The sequence below is a fragment of the Peromyscus californicus genome, unplaced genomic scaffold (genome assembly GCF_007827085.1).
Source record: "Peromyscus californicus insignis strain IS unplaced genomic scaffold, ASM782708v3 Scaffold_13__1_contigs__length_99412109, whole genome shotgun sequence".
Classification (NCBI taxonomy): Eukaryota; Metazoa; Chordata; class Mammalia; order Rodentia; family Cricetidae; genus Peromyscus; species Peromyscus californicus.
The window spans coordinates 14533462-14546542 of NW_026294424.1; the positions used below are offsets into that span (position 1 = coordinate 14533462).

The window sequence follows — 13081 nt, forward strand, 5'->3', positions numbered from 1 at the left end:
TCTAAGTACCCATCTTTGGTGGTTCACAATAACCTGTTAACCCTGGTTCCGGAGGGTCTGACTCACAGCCGGCACATAGTGTGTGTGCATGCATGTATGCAGGCACTCCCACATACTCACCAAAGAAAACCAAAATAAGTGTTTCTTAATTATGTTAGATAATCACCACACTGCTTATTTTACTCAGAAAAACGTACCTCCCTAAGTCTTATGAGCCTATAAAAACATCGAGAGAAAGTATAACTTCTGACATCACTACAGTTTCTACTGGCCATTGCATGTGGGATTCATCACTGTACCATTAGTGTTTCAGGAGAATGTATATGCAATGTGTTATATTTTCTTTTTTAAAAAAAATAAGTGAGTAATAAAACTACGTAACTTATGCAGGGATGCAGGATAAAAGCTGGTTTTATCTTTGTTAACCTACAATCATCTTTCTGTTTGAAAAACTCTCACCTGTTACATTCAAAGACTGTTCTAGCTAACCCTTTAGCAAATGAAGGAGATTAAGAGGGAGGACACCACTACCCTAGGGCACAGGTGGAGGTATGTCACTATAAGATAAAAGGGAAGCCAAATGCAAAGACAATGGAACTTGGAAATGGGAGCTGGGGTCAGAACTCCAAACAGCAAAGATTCGTTCTCAATTCATTGTGCATACTTGTAAGAAGGCTTTTTCGGGCTTGAAAACCACTTCTTACGAATTGTGCTGATACTCACCAGTCCTAGGGAGGCTGACTGTGTGACCAGATATCCAGTCACTACTTACTGCCAGGTGTTCTCATTGTGAGCACATAGGATTCAGCTCCACATCCCCTGCCACCCACCTCCAAGGTTCCACAGCCCCCACTATATCATGTCTCTATAAATAGATCTTCCTGCTTTACCAGATACTCCCTGCCCAGACCTGCCTCTGTCCCTGCACCTCCAGTGATCCCGCAGGTTCCATCCATGCTCTCTGGAGGCCCAATGCGTGCAAAGCCAGGCTCCCTGCCCTGAGGTATAGGCTCCGAACTGCTCGGAAGCTCCAATTGTCTATTTGATGACTTGCTGCTGCTGTGTTGCTGTCTTGTGACTTATTTTTTTGCCATGCCACTGAGTGGGCCTCCTGTGTTATCTCTTTCAGCCAGTAATGTTAAAGTAGAGACTCAGAGTGATGAAGAGAATGGGCGTGCCTGTGAAATGAATGGGGAAGAATGTGCGGAGGATTTACGAATGCTTGATGCCTCGGGAGAGAAAATGAATGGTTCCCACAGGGACCAAGGCAGCTCGGCTCTGTCGGGAGTTGGAGGCATTCGACTTCCTAACGGAAAACTAAAGTGTGATATCTGTGGGATCATTTGCATCGGGCCCAATGTGCTCATGGTTCACAAAAGAAGTCATACTGGTAAGGCCCGGCGTAGTTTTCCTTTAGTTCTCAAGAGGTCCCGTGGGTGCTGAAGGAGCAAATTGGACTGTCAAGCACTGGGGATGCATCATAGTAGGAGAGCACCTGCCTAGCACACACGAGTCCCTAAGTTCAAAGTGCAAAAAAAAGGGAGGGTGGGGAGGGGAATGTGGTCCTGAAGCGTGTTTCCAATTGACCAGCAAGGCAGCGGTTGCACATAATTGGCTCCCAAGTTGTCCTGAGACACAACTTTCTTGTTCCAGGGCAGTATCTGAAAGGTGTCCTCAGCACGTGGCTAATCAACCCCATAAACAAAAGGGAAGGTTAAGAACATATGTGTGCCACCTTCTGAGGGCCTGATATACTCACTGAAAAATCTCAGCCACAGTGTTGACTTTCATGTATAAAGTGTCCATCCTTCACCAGATCAGATCAAAAGCTAGAGACAGACCAAAACTGACAAATTTCCCATTGAGAAACTATAAGTAAAATACTTGTTTTGGTCTCGCTGATACTCGGGGCTCTCTGTTCAGAGGTGTTAGTGAGTGGTGGCCAAAACCTTTTTCAGAAAGGGTGCTGGTCAGCTTGAGATGTTCACCCTGCAATCTGAATCTCTGGGTCAGCTGGCCGGAAGGAACTGTCTGCCAGACTCCTCTTCTAGTGGAAGGTTTGCAGGAGGCTTTGGGAGAAGAGAAGGAAATAGTCTGTTCAAAAGTGAGTAAATGTGGACTATCCAGTGTTCAAGAGCTGTGCCTACCCCTGCCACTGGCAATGTGGGAAGCCTGCCCAGCTTCAGTTGGCTACACTACCCCTGTTCCACCTCATAAACAATCATGTTTATGAACAGTCAGCTTCTTCTTCAATATAACTGTCATACCACCATCACTAAGGGCACTAAAGAGGCTTCGTATAAAACATTAATGCCCTTCAGTGCATTTGTCTTGCATGCCATAAGGTTTCTTTAGAACTAAAGAGAAACATTACTTTTCTTTCCGTGGAAGTTTCTTGAAAGGCAGATGTAACCTGGTGGGTTCACCAACTCTCACAGCCACAGAAAGCTTCCGTGTAAAACTCAGACACCCTGAGCCATCCCTATCTATGCCCTGGCTTCTTGGGGGCATGAGAATGCTGGCCTCTGCTACTGCAGTATCCAGGAGGGAGCAGAAAAACAAACAGAAACGAATGACAGCAGGCTTTCTAAGGCAGCTCAGAAAGGTGAGGAAGAGGGCTTGAAAGTGACAGCCTTGTCTTTTTCTTACATGGGGCCCAACAAGTGTGTGCTATCCAAAAGTAATCAAGAGCTAGAACATGCATGGAGCAGAAATGCTGTCGTCAAGGAATGTAGGTATTTCTAAGGTTGTGATTTGATATGTGAATAGAAGCAGTTTCTAAAAATGATGTTTTCCATGTATAATATATGTGGAAATTATATATGGGGTGATTTTTTTTTTTAGTAGATGTTTGTCTTCAATGAAAGTTTAGCTTTAAAATTAGGCAAATTTGGCTTTTCTGAAGGGACCCATTTGCCCTCAAATTACCTATTGAAATAGACCTGGCACACCCAGTCCTAAGAAAAGCAAATGTGAAGGCAATCTTGCTCTTGCCTTCTGTGATACGGTGGAAATTAACGTGGAGGTAAACTCCTGTGGCAGGCACTCAGCCAATCTAAGGTCTATAGTAATACGTTCCTGAAGAGGAGCGAACCTCAAGTGAATCGCTTTCCTGCTAATCCATCTAAGGCTGTGCAATGAAAATTCCCTTAGATAGATACCTGATTAGTGAACCAAGTTCTGGTATACCAAATTGCCAAAATATGACTGCCTGCCTTGATTTAAAAGCGGGGGGAAGGGGGAAACGGAATAATTACATGTAATGAATAAACCCACCAGGCACAGATCTGGGAGGGTGCCTGATGTTTGCTACATACTTTCCCCCAACAAATAGTGACTAAGACCTCATATGCTAAGCTCTTCAATTACAGGAAAGATAACTTCCAGATAGGTGCATACCACCCACTGAATCAGTCTTGCCTAGTCCTTCACTTTAAAAACAGTAAGAGATCCCACACACACACTCCGAGTTTGCTCGTGGCTGACTCCACAGTCTGTCTCCGTATATGGGAATACACAAAGCCACAGGTAGAAATAAAGACACTGTGTAGCCAACTAGGTTTGAATAACTAGACAGGACAGACAGGTGGAATGTATCAGCAACAGTCTGTGCTCTACATTCCTACATTTACAGCAGGTAGTCAGAATACCACCCCAGCATCAAAGAAGCTGTGGGTCACTCAGAATCTTGAGAAAATACAGGTTCTAATTCAGCCCCCAGGAGAGCAGGCATTCCTAAGAAGTCCCCCCAAGAACACTGGACGTGGATCCTGGAGTATGATAAGTCTCTGGGGACATTCTGTTGAGGGACAGACAAAGAGCAGAACCTCCAGTGTGGCCTCTCAGTTATGCAGGCTGTGATGCCCCAGTGGACAAGCCAGGGTGTCTCTTCCCACTGCCCATGACCCAGTCATCGAGAACCATGGCTTCCCTTCCCCTTCTCTGGTAAACAGAGACCGCAAGGGCGTAGTCCCGGCTCTGCTCCTCTCCCTAAGTCAAGCTCCACTGCTGCCATTTCCTAAATGGTTCGTGGGCACCAGTGTGTCACTTCCCCTCGGGTGCTCAGTTGGCTTCATAGCTGGTTCAAGTGTCACAGCCTCCGTGTCCCCACCAGCATCTTAGGGTGAGTGTGAGAATCGTCCTGAGGTGGCAGGAAAGCGGCAGGAAGTTGTAGAGGGCCCCGCCCATAACATTATTATTCTCAACAGTAAAGAGTGACCTGAGCAGAATAAGAGACTCTGGCTCACTGTGGTCCCCAGCCCAACAGGTGCTGCCACGGGCATGGTAGCTGCACATCTATTCTTATATCTGCCTTCTGCAGACATGCCCTCCAAAGTTCTACCAGTTAAAAAAAAAAAAAAAAGGAAGATATTATTTATTTACCCAAGTAAGTTATCCAAAAGGTCTCAAACGTTGTGCAGAACACCTCTTCATGAAAAGTCTAGAGTCCTGGGATGAAAATTAAATTTAGAATGTGCAATATCTAATTCCTCATCCCAGTTAAATGTAAGTAGATACAAGCTTAGAGAAACTTGAACTCAGATACAGTATCAGGCTGTTGTCCATCAGGAAACAGGCCATGATCACTGGCAACAGAGAGGGACATGAACTGTGTCTTACTATCCAGCTCTTTGGACACATCCCCTTATGTGTAACACCTCTGTTGAGTGGACTAGTGTGTGGTCCATTTGGGGAATGTGGTCTTCAAGACTCCCCACCATGGGCTATACATTCATGCCCAAGCAGTTAGAAACCAGTGGATTCGCAGTGAGCCTGCCTTACCTTGCCCTGTGGCAGGGATTAAGACACCAGGCAAGCAGTCCCCATGAAGGTGCATGGACTGGAGTGAGAAGGCGGATCTCTGTAGAAGGGCAATGTATCTCCTGAACAGTTTTTTGTTTATTTGGTTTTGTTTTTGTTTTTCGAGACAGGGTTTCTCTGTAGATCTGGCTGTCCTGGAACTTGCTCTGTAGATTAGGCTGTCCTCAAATTCACAGAGATTCACCTGCCTCTGCCTCCCAAGTGCTAGGATTAAAGGCGGGCGCCACCACCGCCCGGCTCTCCTGAACATTTTTGTGACAGGGGCTTTCCCACATAGCCTGAGGGCCTACCCTCTCGAGTAAGAGCTGAGCTGTGGGATTAGGCATGTTCCTGTTCTGGAGCTGGGTCTTCTTCATACATTGGTCCATTCATCCAATTGGAGTTGAGCACTTTGTGAACACAATGTCAGCTGAGTGTGCACTTGGGACTCGCAGACTTAGTGACAGTTGGTGAGCTACTTCAATTATCCCTCTCCAATCTCTTTGACTTTAAACAGCATCGTTCTGTTCAGCTGAATCTAATCCAGACAAGAATTTTGGGAAACACTGAACACATACTGATTAGTATCAAGACCCCTCTGACTGGCCTACAGTTCGTTAAATGCCACTGTAAATTAATTTTGATTTTTGTGTCTGCACTGCCCACTGAAAAAGACTCGAGAGGTAATTTAGGAAATTCAAGCACCAGTATAAGCTTCAAAACATTGCCTGGCCTGGGGTTTAACAGCACGGCCTGAGCTCTTCCTCAGTCACCATGGTAAACAGTCTCTTCTCCATTACCCAGTTGGGAAAATGTTAATTAGGTATTTTTAAGAGAAACATGTCTTGGGACACATGTTTTCATCCATAATGGTCTTTTAAATGTAGCATCTGTTCTTCAGAAGCTTTTATGAGAAACGCGGCAAGCCATCAACCCTAGAGCTAAAGGCTGAGTTAGTACTGAGACCTGTGACTGCCCGCCCAGCAGGACAGTCACACACTCCCTATTCATAACCTGTCATTCCAGCACCTTCTCCAGACCCAGGGGTAAGCTGCAGCTCTTGACACCGCAGGGGCGCTAGCCAGTCTAGTTCAGTCACAGCCCTGAGGGGCCTCCTTGTAAGACTCCTCCAATGGCAGCGAAATCTGTACCTGAAATAGGACTTGTCCAGTCTGGACATAAAAACGAACGTGAAGGATTTCCACGTTGTGAAGAAGGGAATAAGAGGAAGTCTCCAGGCAGCTCCCAGTGCAGGAGCCTGGGGATTCCCTCCGGAGGACAGGCCGTAGCTGCCCTGGTTCTTCTCATTTTATTCAATCTTTTTCCAATCTCCCTCTCACCCTCACACTTTCTCTGGCTGTCTCTCTCCTGATTTGCCTGCTTAGGGACAGACAGGTAATGGAGAAGAAATTGAAAGGGAAAATACAGGGAAAATGTAAATGAAAAGAAGTTATTATAACTGTTATAATGAAGTGCCTTTCATTTAAATATAAGAATGTAACGCTGAAATGAACTTGTGATCCTGAAATGCATTTTTAATGAGTTTCCTTTTTATTTTGCTGCTTCAGTGGCATATTTTAAAGACCCTTTGAAAAAAGCCACATTAAAAACCCCACCAAATGCCACAACACGCAAAATTGGATATTGGTTTATTCCAAAACTGCTGATCAGGAAGAGTGACTCCTCATCACAAAATGTTGCAGTCACTTTATTTAAATGAGTTTGAATTTGCATTGTGATGTGCCATTCTGATTTAGGGAAAAAAAATTAGATTTTCAGATCAAATTGACCCAGCCAGTGAAGCGTTAAGCAGCTGGCAGGTTGCGTCTAAAAGCCTCGTGTTCTATCAAACCTGCAGCCGGTGGAAGTCACCAAGCCCACGGGAAACAACTTTCTTGTGTCCGTCCTTCCTGAGCAGCCCTGGCTCTGTTCTCACCGGGCTCCCCTCTTCCCTTCTCGCCCAGGTGAACGGCCTTTCCAGTGCAACCAGTGCGGGGCCTCCTTCACCCAGAAGGGCAACCTGCTGCGCCACATTAAGCTGCACTCGGGCGAGAAGCCCTTCAAGTGCCATCTCTGCAACTATGCCTGCCGCCGGAGGGACGCCCTCACCGGCCACCTGAGGACGCACTCCGGTAGGTCTCCTGGGCATGGCAGGGATGCCAAGTCCTGGCCATCTCAGTATAGGGGCCCCAGATCATGGGCTCCATGTTCCCAGTCACTGCCCTTCCATTCTTCCCAGTCCACAGCCCTCTGGGGGTGTTGGCCTTCTACATGATGACCTGCTTTCCCCCACTGAGCCAGAGGAAATGGGTGGGGGATGAACACAGAAGGAAGCCCCACCTCCTTGGTGCATTTCAGAAAAAAAGCCTTCTCCCTCCCACCACATGGGGTAAGTGGGATTTTTCTAAAGTGCGCTGCTCGTGCCCTTAACTTTCCAAACACATCTCTTGAGTTTCATTGCTACGCCACACGTATCACTGGTTCGCGTAGAATATGTTGAATAGCAGTAATAGACATAATTTTCCTTGCAAAGAGGACACAGACAGGTTGGTCAGAGTATACCAGCCCAGGGCACACTGCCCTAGCCAGAGAGCAGCTCCCATGCCAGAAACCAGCAGAGGCTTTGATGGGACTGGCCAGTCTGGAGCTCTCAGCAAACTCCAGACAGCAAAAAAGACAGGATGTCCCAGACACTCTGGAGTCTCAGAACACAATCTACAATAAATGCTGGACAACTGTCAAAACCTTCTCAGCCTGTCTGTCACACAGACTCGTCTTTGATTAGACGATATCATCTTCTGCCTCCTGGGTGGCTTCTTACTCAGTAGCCCCACAAGCCTCCAGGTCTGAGAGAAGGGGACTGTGTCCAGCGCTTGTATTATGTTTGCTTGAAAGACAGTCAACACGATGGAACGTACACAAGTTGCCCCCGTTCCACCTTGTCATATGGTGTCATGTGCTACACTGGCTTAGGAACACTAGGTCGATGGGCTTTGTCCCTGCCCTCAAAGGGTGCCTGTCTTAGCTACCCATCACTCTGTTGTTGCTCAGTGGTTTCTCTGAGCAGCGACTGCACCCTTAAGACAGTGGCTATGCAGGAGGGAACTCCTCAGTCCACATCCTTCCCACGGCTAACCTCTTCCCAAACAGGAAAGATGCAGTTCGTGGTGCAAGTTACCCATCTCTTTGCCCACATTTCCTAAGCCCTTCAGCAGCATCCTATGCATGTGTGGCATGGAAGAGCACTAAGAGTTCCATAGGAGGAGACAGAAAAGACAGTCTGTCCCAGTAGGAGGATCGGTAGAGATTCCCACCGCAGAAAGGCTGGACAACATGTTCTGCCCAAACTCAGTTTACTTTTGGGAAACTCTAAACACATGAGAGTGGAACATTACTATGGTGCACATTTTAATGGGTGTTGGCCAGAGCTGGTTTTTCTAGTTAGTGGTCCTCTCCAGATGGGCACTCACCAGACAGCTGTAGAGAAGGGAAGGAGCCAAGGCCAAGAGTCATCTCCCCTCTAGTCTGCTCTCCTCCCTGACTGACAGTGACCATACAGGAGACTCACAAAAGCTTATAGCAGAAAGCTATGGTTGCAGCGAGTTTCTTGGCACTGCTGAGAAAGTGCTACCCTCCTCCACTGAGGAGCTGCTCTCTCAGAGGGTAAGGCAGGGGATCAATGCTTCCCTGTCCTAGATGAGACACTATCTTAGACCTGGGATGAGTTTTCTGCAAGAAATGAGAAGAACTGAAGGCTTCCTGAGATTGGGGTAACATTGTCTGTATGTATTAGTGATGAGTACGTGCGCCCCACCAAGTTAGGGTGGTGCTAGGGAGGGGATGGCATACAGACCTGTGTGTAGGTGTCAGATGTGAGGATCCTACAGTCCACGCCACGCTAGCAGGTGACTAAGAGGAAGCAGCTGCCCACCTGTCATTTATGACAAGTCACATAAGCACAATTGACAGGCACCATGCTCTTAGGTTGGCAGCAGCACAGCTTCCCAAGCCAGTGGAAATTCAAAGACTTACTTTTAGACTGACACCAGCATTATCACCCTTTAATTCCTGGTTTACAATATAAATCTTTCCTACATCGCCATCCTTAAACTGTAAGGTGGCAAGATGAAGTCTGGTCAGACTGGTGCAGGGTTTGTGTTTTGCTTTCCATGCTCGCCCATTGCATTAGAGGCGTGATGGTGTCCTCTTCTCAGTGGGGCTACTGATGGGAGCAGTTACATAAAACAGGTTATCTCTGGCACAGGATCACCAGTGAGCTAGTAAAGACAGCCATCATAGACCTGGGGTGTTGATGACTCTATTGTCTGAAAATGCCCTTGATGCCACAACTCTGGGAGAAAAGAAAGACTGTGTTTGCTTCTTCTTTCTTTACTAGATTGACAAGACTTCAGCCTTTGTCTGCAAAGGCTAGCAAAGGGTAACACATTTTCTTCCTCTGTGAATGGCCATACCCATATTCCATTAAAAGGTGGGATCAACCATATAGCTTTCCCTAGCATCTGACGGTGGTCTGAGATTCTAGACTCCAGTATGGTGAGGGAATTTGTGCTGATATTGGGGTTAGTACTTCTCTGGAAACTCCAAGCTTTGTTAGAGACAGTCTAGTTTTTGTGTTCTAGCTGAGAAAAAAAAAAACACTGAGAAAAATCAGACACCATACCATTTATATAGGGTGCAATTTTGATTCACTAAATCATTAAAGTTATAAATTTTTCAGGAAATTTCGGGCATGGAGTCGGTATTTACATTGTATTAATTTCTACAACAATAGAATATAAATATGTAATTTGGGGCAGCATTCATTCCATACTTCATCATTATTTCCTAATGTTTGGGGTGCATCATTATCTCTCAACAAAAATTCTATAAGGACTGGAGAGCTGGCTCAGCAGTTAAGAGCACTGACTGCTCTTCCTGAGGAGCCAGATTTGATTCCCAGACCCCACATGGCAATTCATAATCATCTGTAACTCCAGTTGCAGGGCATCTAACTCCCTTTTATGGCCTTTGAAGGCAGGCACTAGGCATGCAAGTGGTACACAGGTATACATGCAGGAAAAACATCGGTACACTTAAAATAAAAATCTGTTTTGAATTCTGTAGCTGAAGCTTTGTTTTCCATGAGAACTTCATAGCATCTGATCGCCTAGAAAAGAGAGAGCTAAGAAATCTCAGCTGTAAACCAGTTAGTTACCAAGCACTCCTACTTGCATGGCTCTGTATCATACAGAAATATATTAAGTCCTATAGCGTGAGAAATGCAGTGTTGACATGGGGGTGAAAAATCTATATTCCTCATCAAGTAATTGGAGAATATTTTCTCTAAAATTTGTTTTTACTGAAGTCTTTAAAAATAGGTGTCATGTGGACTCTTTGCTAGTCTTCACCTGAAATAATACTCAAAGGGAAAAAAAAAAAAACAGGGAAGGCTAAACTTACATAGAACAGTATTGTTCCACATAGAAGCCACTAGCCATATGTGGCATTTGAGTTTTAGTAAGTTAAAATTAAAATGCCTGTCCTCTGTGGCACTAGCCAAACTTGGAATGTCCGATAGTCCCATGTAGCTGGTGGCTACCACATTGAACAGCACAGTGAATGCCACGCGGAACAGACATGAAGAGAACACTTAGAGCATTATAGTGAGTTCTAATGGACAGGGCTGATCTGAGAGTTTTATCATCCTAGTGTTCTCTGGGGATAAAACAGAGGGTTTCCATAGGCTCCAATGTATTTTCCTATGCAAAATACAGTGTATATTCTCCATGTATATGAAAATGCAGTTTGGTTTATCCATATCACTTTTCATTTTGTATTTTCATATTGTATATTCTTAAGCAAGATAGTATGTACTACAAATGTAAAGTACATTTGTATGATACAGAAAGATACAATTTGGAAATATTCATTTCATGAAAGCCTTTTCCTGCCATGGTTTCTTAGAGACGTTGAGTGACCTCATTTGGCCTCCTGAACTTTATTATCACTTTATTCCATTAGATGTTGTCCCAATGAGGGGTCAGACCCGGGCGGAGACCCACCCTGGAGATGATCTCTGTAGTCTCCTCAGGTTTCTGTCCACACTGCGGCCCTGCGATGGTTTACTTTTTCCATCACAGGACACACTTCAGTGGTTTAGAAAGGAGTTTGGTAGTCAGAGTGGTAGGTTAAGAGACAACAGGAGTCATGAATTCTTGGTGCCATCAATAAGTCACCTGGGCATTAACCTTTTTTAAATTCATTTATTTTGACTCAGTCCATAACAGTCATAGCTCTCAGAGAGTACATTTTTTTATCTTTTTTTTTGTTATAACTGTATTGCATGCATTCCCATTACCCAGAAGGCCAATATGTAATTGGAGTCTTAAACTCAATTGTGTTTTCTGCAGTTGGTAAGCCTCACAAATGTGGATATTGTGGCCGAAGCTATAAGCAGCGAAGCTCTTTAGAGGAACATAAAGAGCGCTGCCACAACTACTTGGAAAGCATGGGCCTTCCAGGCACGATGTACCCAGGTAAGCACGGAGGCTCCCTGCTGAGCTGGACCCCTCCCCCTCCCGGCACCTGGGTCAGGAGGGGGCTTTGTGGCATGTTTCTGGCCATGCTGTCCAAGAGGAGCTTTTTGTCCAGTAGTACTGCAGCTACACAAGGGACAACTCATTGTGTTCCTCTACTTTCTGTGTTCTCAACTGACCAGACGTAGCCTGTCCTAAGACCTCCCTTACCAGTAGTGGCCCTAATAAGATTCTGTGTTATGGGTATTTTTGGTTTTGGGCATTTTTTTGCAGGGGGGGGTAATTTTAAACCAAGAGGAATTGGCTGGAGCAATAGATACGTGATACAGAGCTTGCCTGGTATGCAGGAGGCCCTGGGTTTGATCCCCAGCAACACACACACACACACACACACACACACACACACACACACACACACACACACACACAGAGGGGGTGGGGGAGGAAAATAAAAATAAGCTAGAATAGTGTAGTGATTGCTTCTTTGCATTTAAAAGTCCAAATAAGATGTGAGTCTTGGGCTGGAGAGATGGTTCAGTGGTTTAAAGCACTGACTGCTCTTCCAGATGTCCTGAGTTCAATTCCCAACAACCACATGGTGGCTCACAACCATCTATAGTGGGATCTGATAGCTTTTTCTGGCATAAAGGCATACATGCAGATAGAGCACTCATACACATAAAATAATTTTTTTAAAAAAAGATGTGAGTCTTTTTAAAAAAGAAAAAACTAGCTATTCATTAAGGTCATCAAAGGAGAAGTGATGGACTGGAACTTAGGGTAGCTTTGAGTGTCCATACTGGACAGATGAGGGCAGAGCTTGTTGGAAAACCCCGGCAGTCATCGGTACTGAGGCTGTGGGAAGAGTGCTGGGATGTATACTAAACTCTACCTTGTTGTGAGAATCAGTTTCACCCTGAACTTCTGGTGTGTCCTGACTGCTGGCCAGGTGATTCAGAACACTGCAGGAATGGTGGTTTCATGCTCCAGTTCTTTCTCAAGAAGTGAGAAATGACTCTAGCAAGAGGCAGCAATGTGACCTCAGCACAGCCTCAGAGGCAGACACCAGCATTTAATCACACTGGGTTCTTCCTGCCTCTGCCTTATGCCACATTAAGATACACAAGACGATCATAGACCCCTGAGCCAGTGGCAGCCAGCTTTCCATCGCTGTAATGGGTGTCTGAGACAACCAGTTATAAAAGGAAGACAACTCTCCCTGGAATTTTGAAGATTTCAGCCCATGGTTGGTCGGCTACCTTGCTTTGGGCGTACCATGCTGGAAGCATGGGTACACTGAAATCCCCTGCCTGGGAGTGGGGGGTGGGGAGGGAATATGCTCACAAGCCAGGGAGAAAGAAAGAAAAGGCTAGGCACTCATGCTCCTCTTTGAGAACAGATCCCAGTGACTTAAGGACCTCCCCCAAGACTCCACCCTCAAGGGTTCCAGCACCTCTTACTTGGATCACCCTAGAGCTCAGGACTCCAACATTCGGGCCTTTGTGGGCCACTCCAGTTCCAAACTAGAGCTGCCAAGGCCATGTTTATTTCACCCCTCCAACACCTACCTTATAGACATGGAGTGAGTGCTGGGTTAAGAACCTTGGCACTGACAGGCTCCAGAAATGAACTTTAGTGTAAGTCTTGCCAATAAACCTGTACATTCTTGTTCACCTCCCTCTCCTGACCCTCCATGTCCCTCAGGTCACTTATTTACATTGAGTCCATTAAGTAAAAACTGCCTG

At 45.7% G+C, this 13081-nt stretch overlaps 1 protein-coding gene across 14 annotated transcripts in view; it reads left to right on the forward strand.

Annotated features, from left to right (window-relative positions):
- The window catches only part of Ikzf1 (IKAROS family zinc finger 1), a 94398-nt gene that overhangs the window by 64224 nt on the left and 17093 nt on the right, over window positions 1–13081 (forward strand). For 7 of the 14 annotated variants that reach the window (XM_052734510.1, XM_052734511.1, XM_052734513.1 and 4 more), the window contains 3 exons: window positions 1130–1390; window positions 6765–6932; window positions 11211–11336. In XM_052734510.1, the coding sequence (XP_052590470.1) occupies window positions 1130–1390; window positions 6765–6932; window positions 11211–11336 (555 nt within the window). The remainder of the gene's footprint in view (window positions 1–1129; window positions 1391–6764; window positions 6933–11210; window positions 11337–13081) is intronic. The other 7 variants (XM_052734518.1, XM_052734516.1, XM_052734517.1 and 4 more) reach the window with 3 other exon arrangements.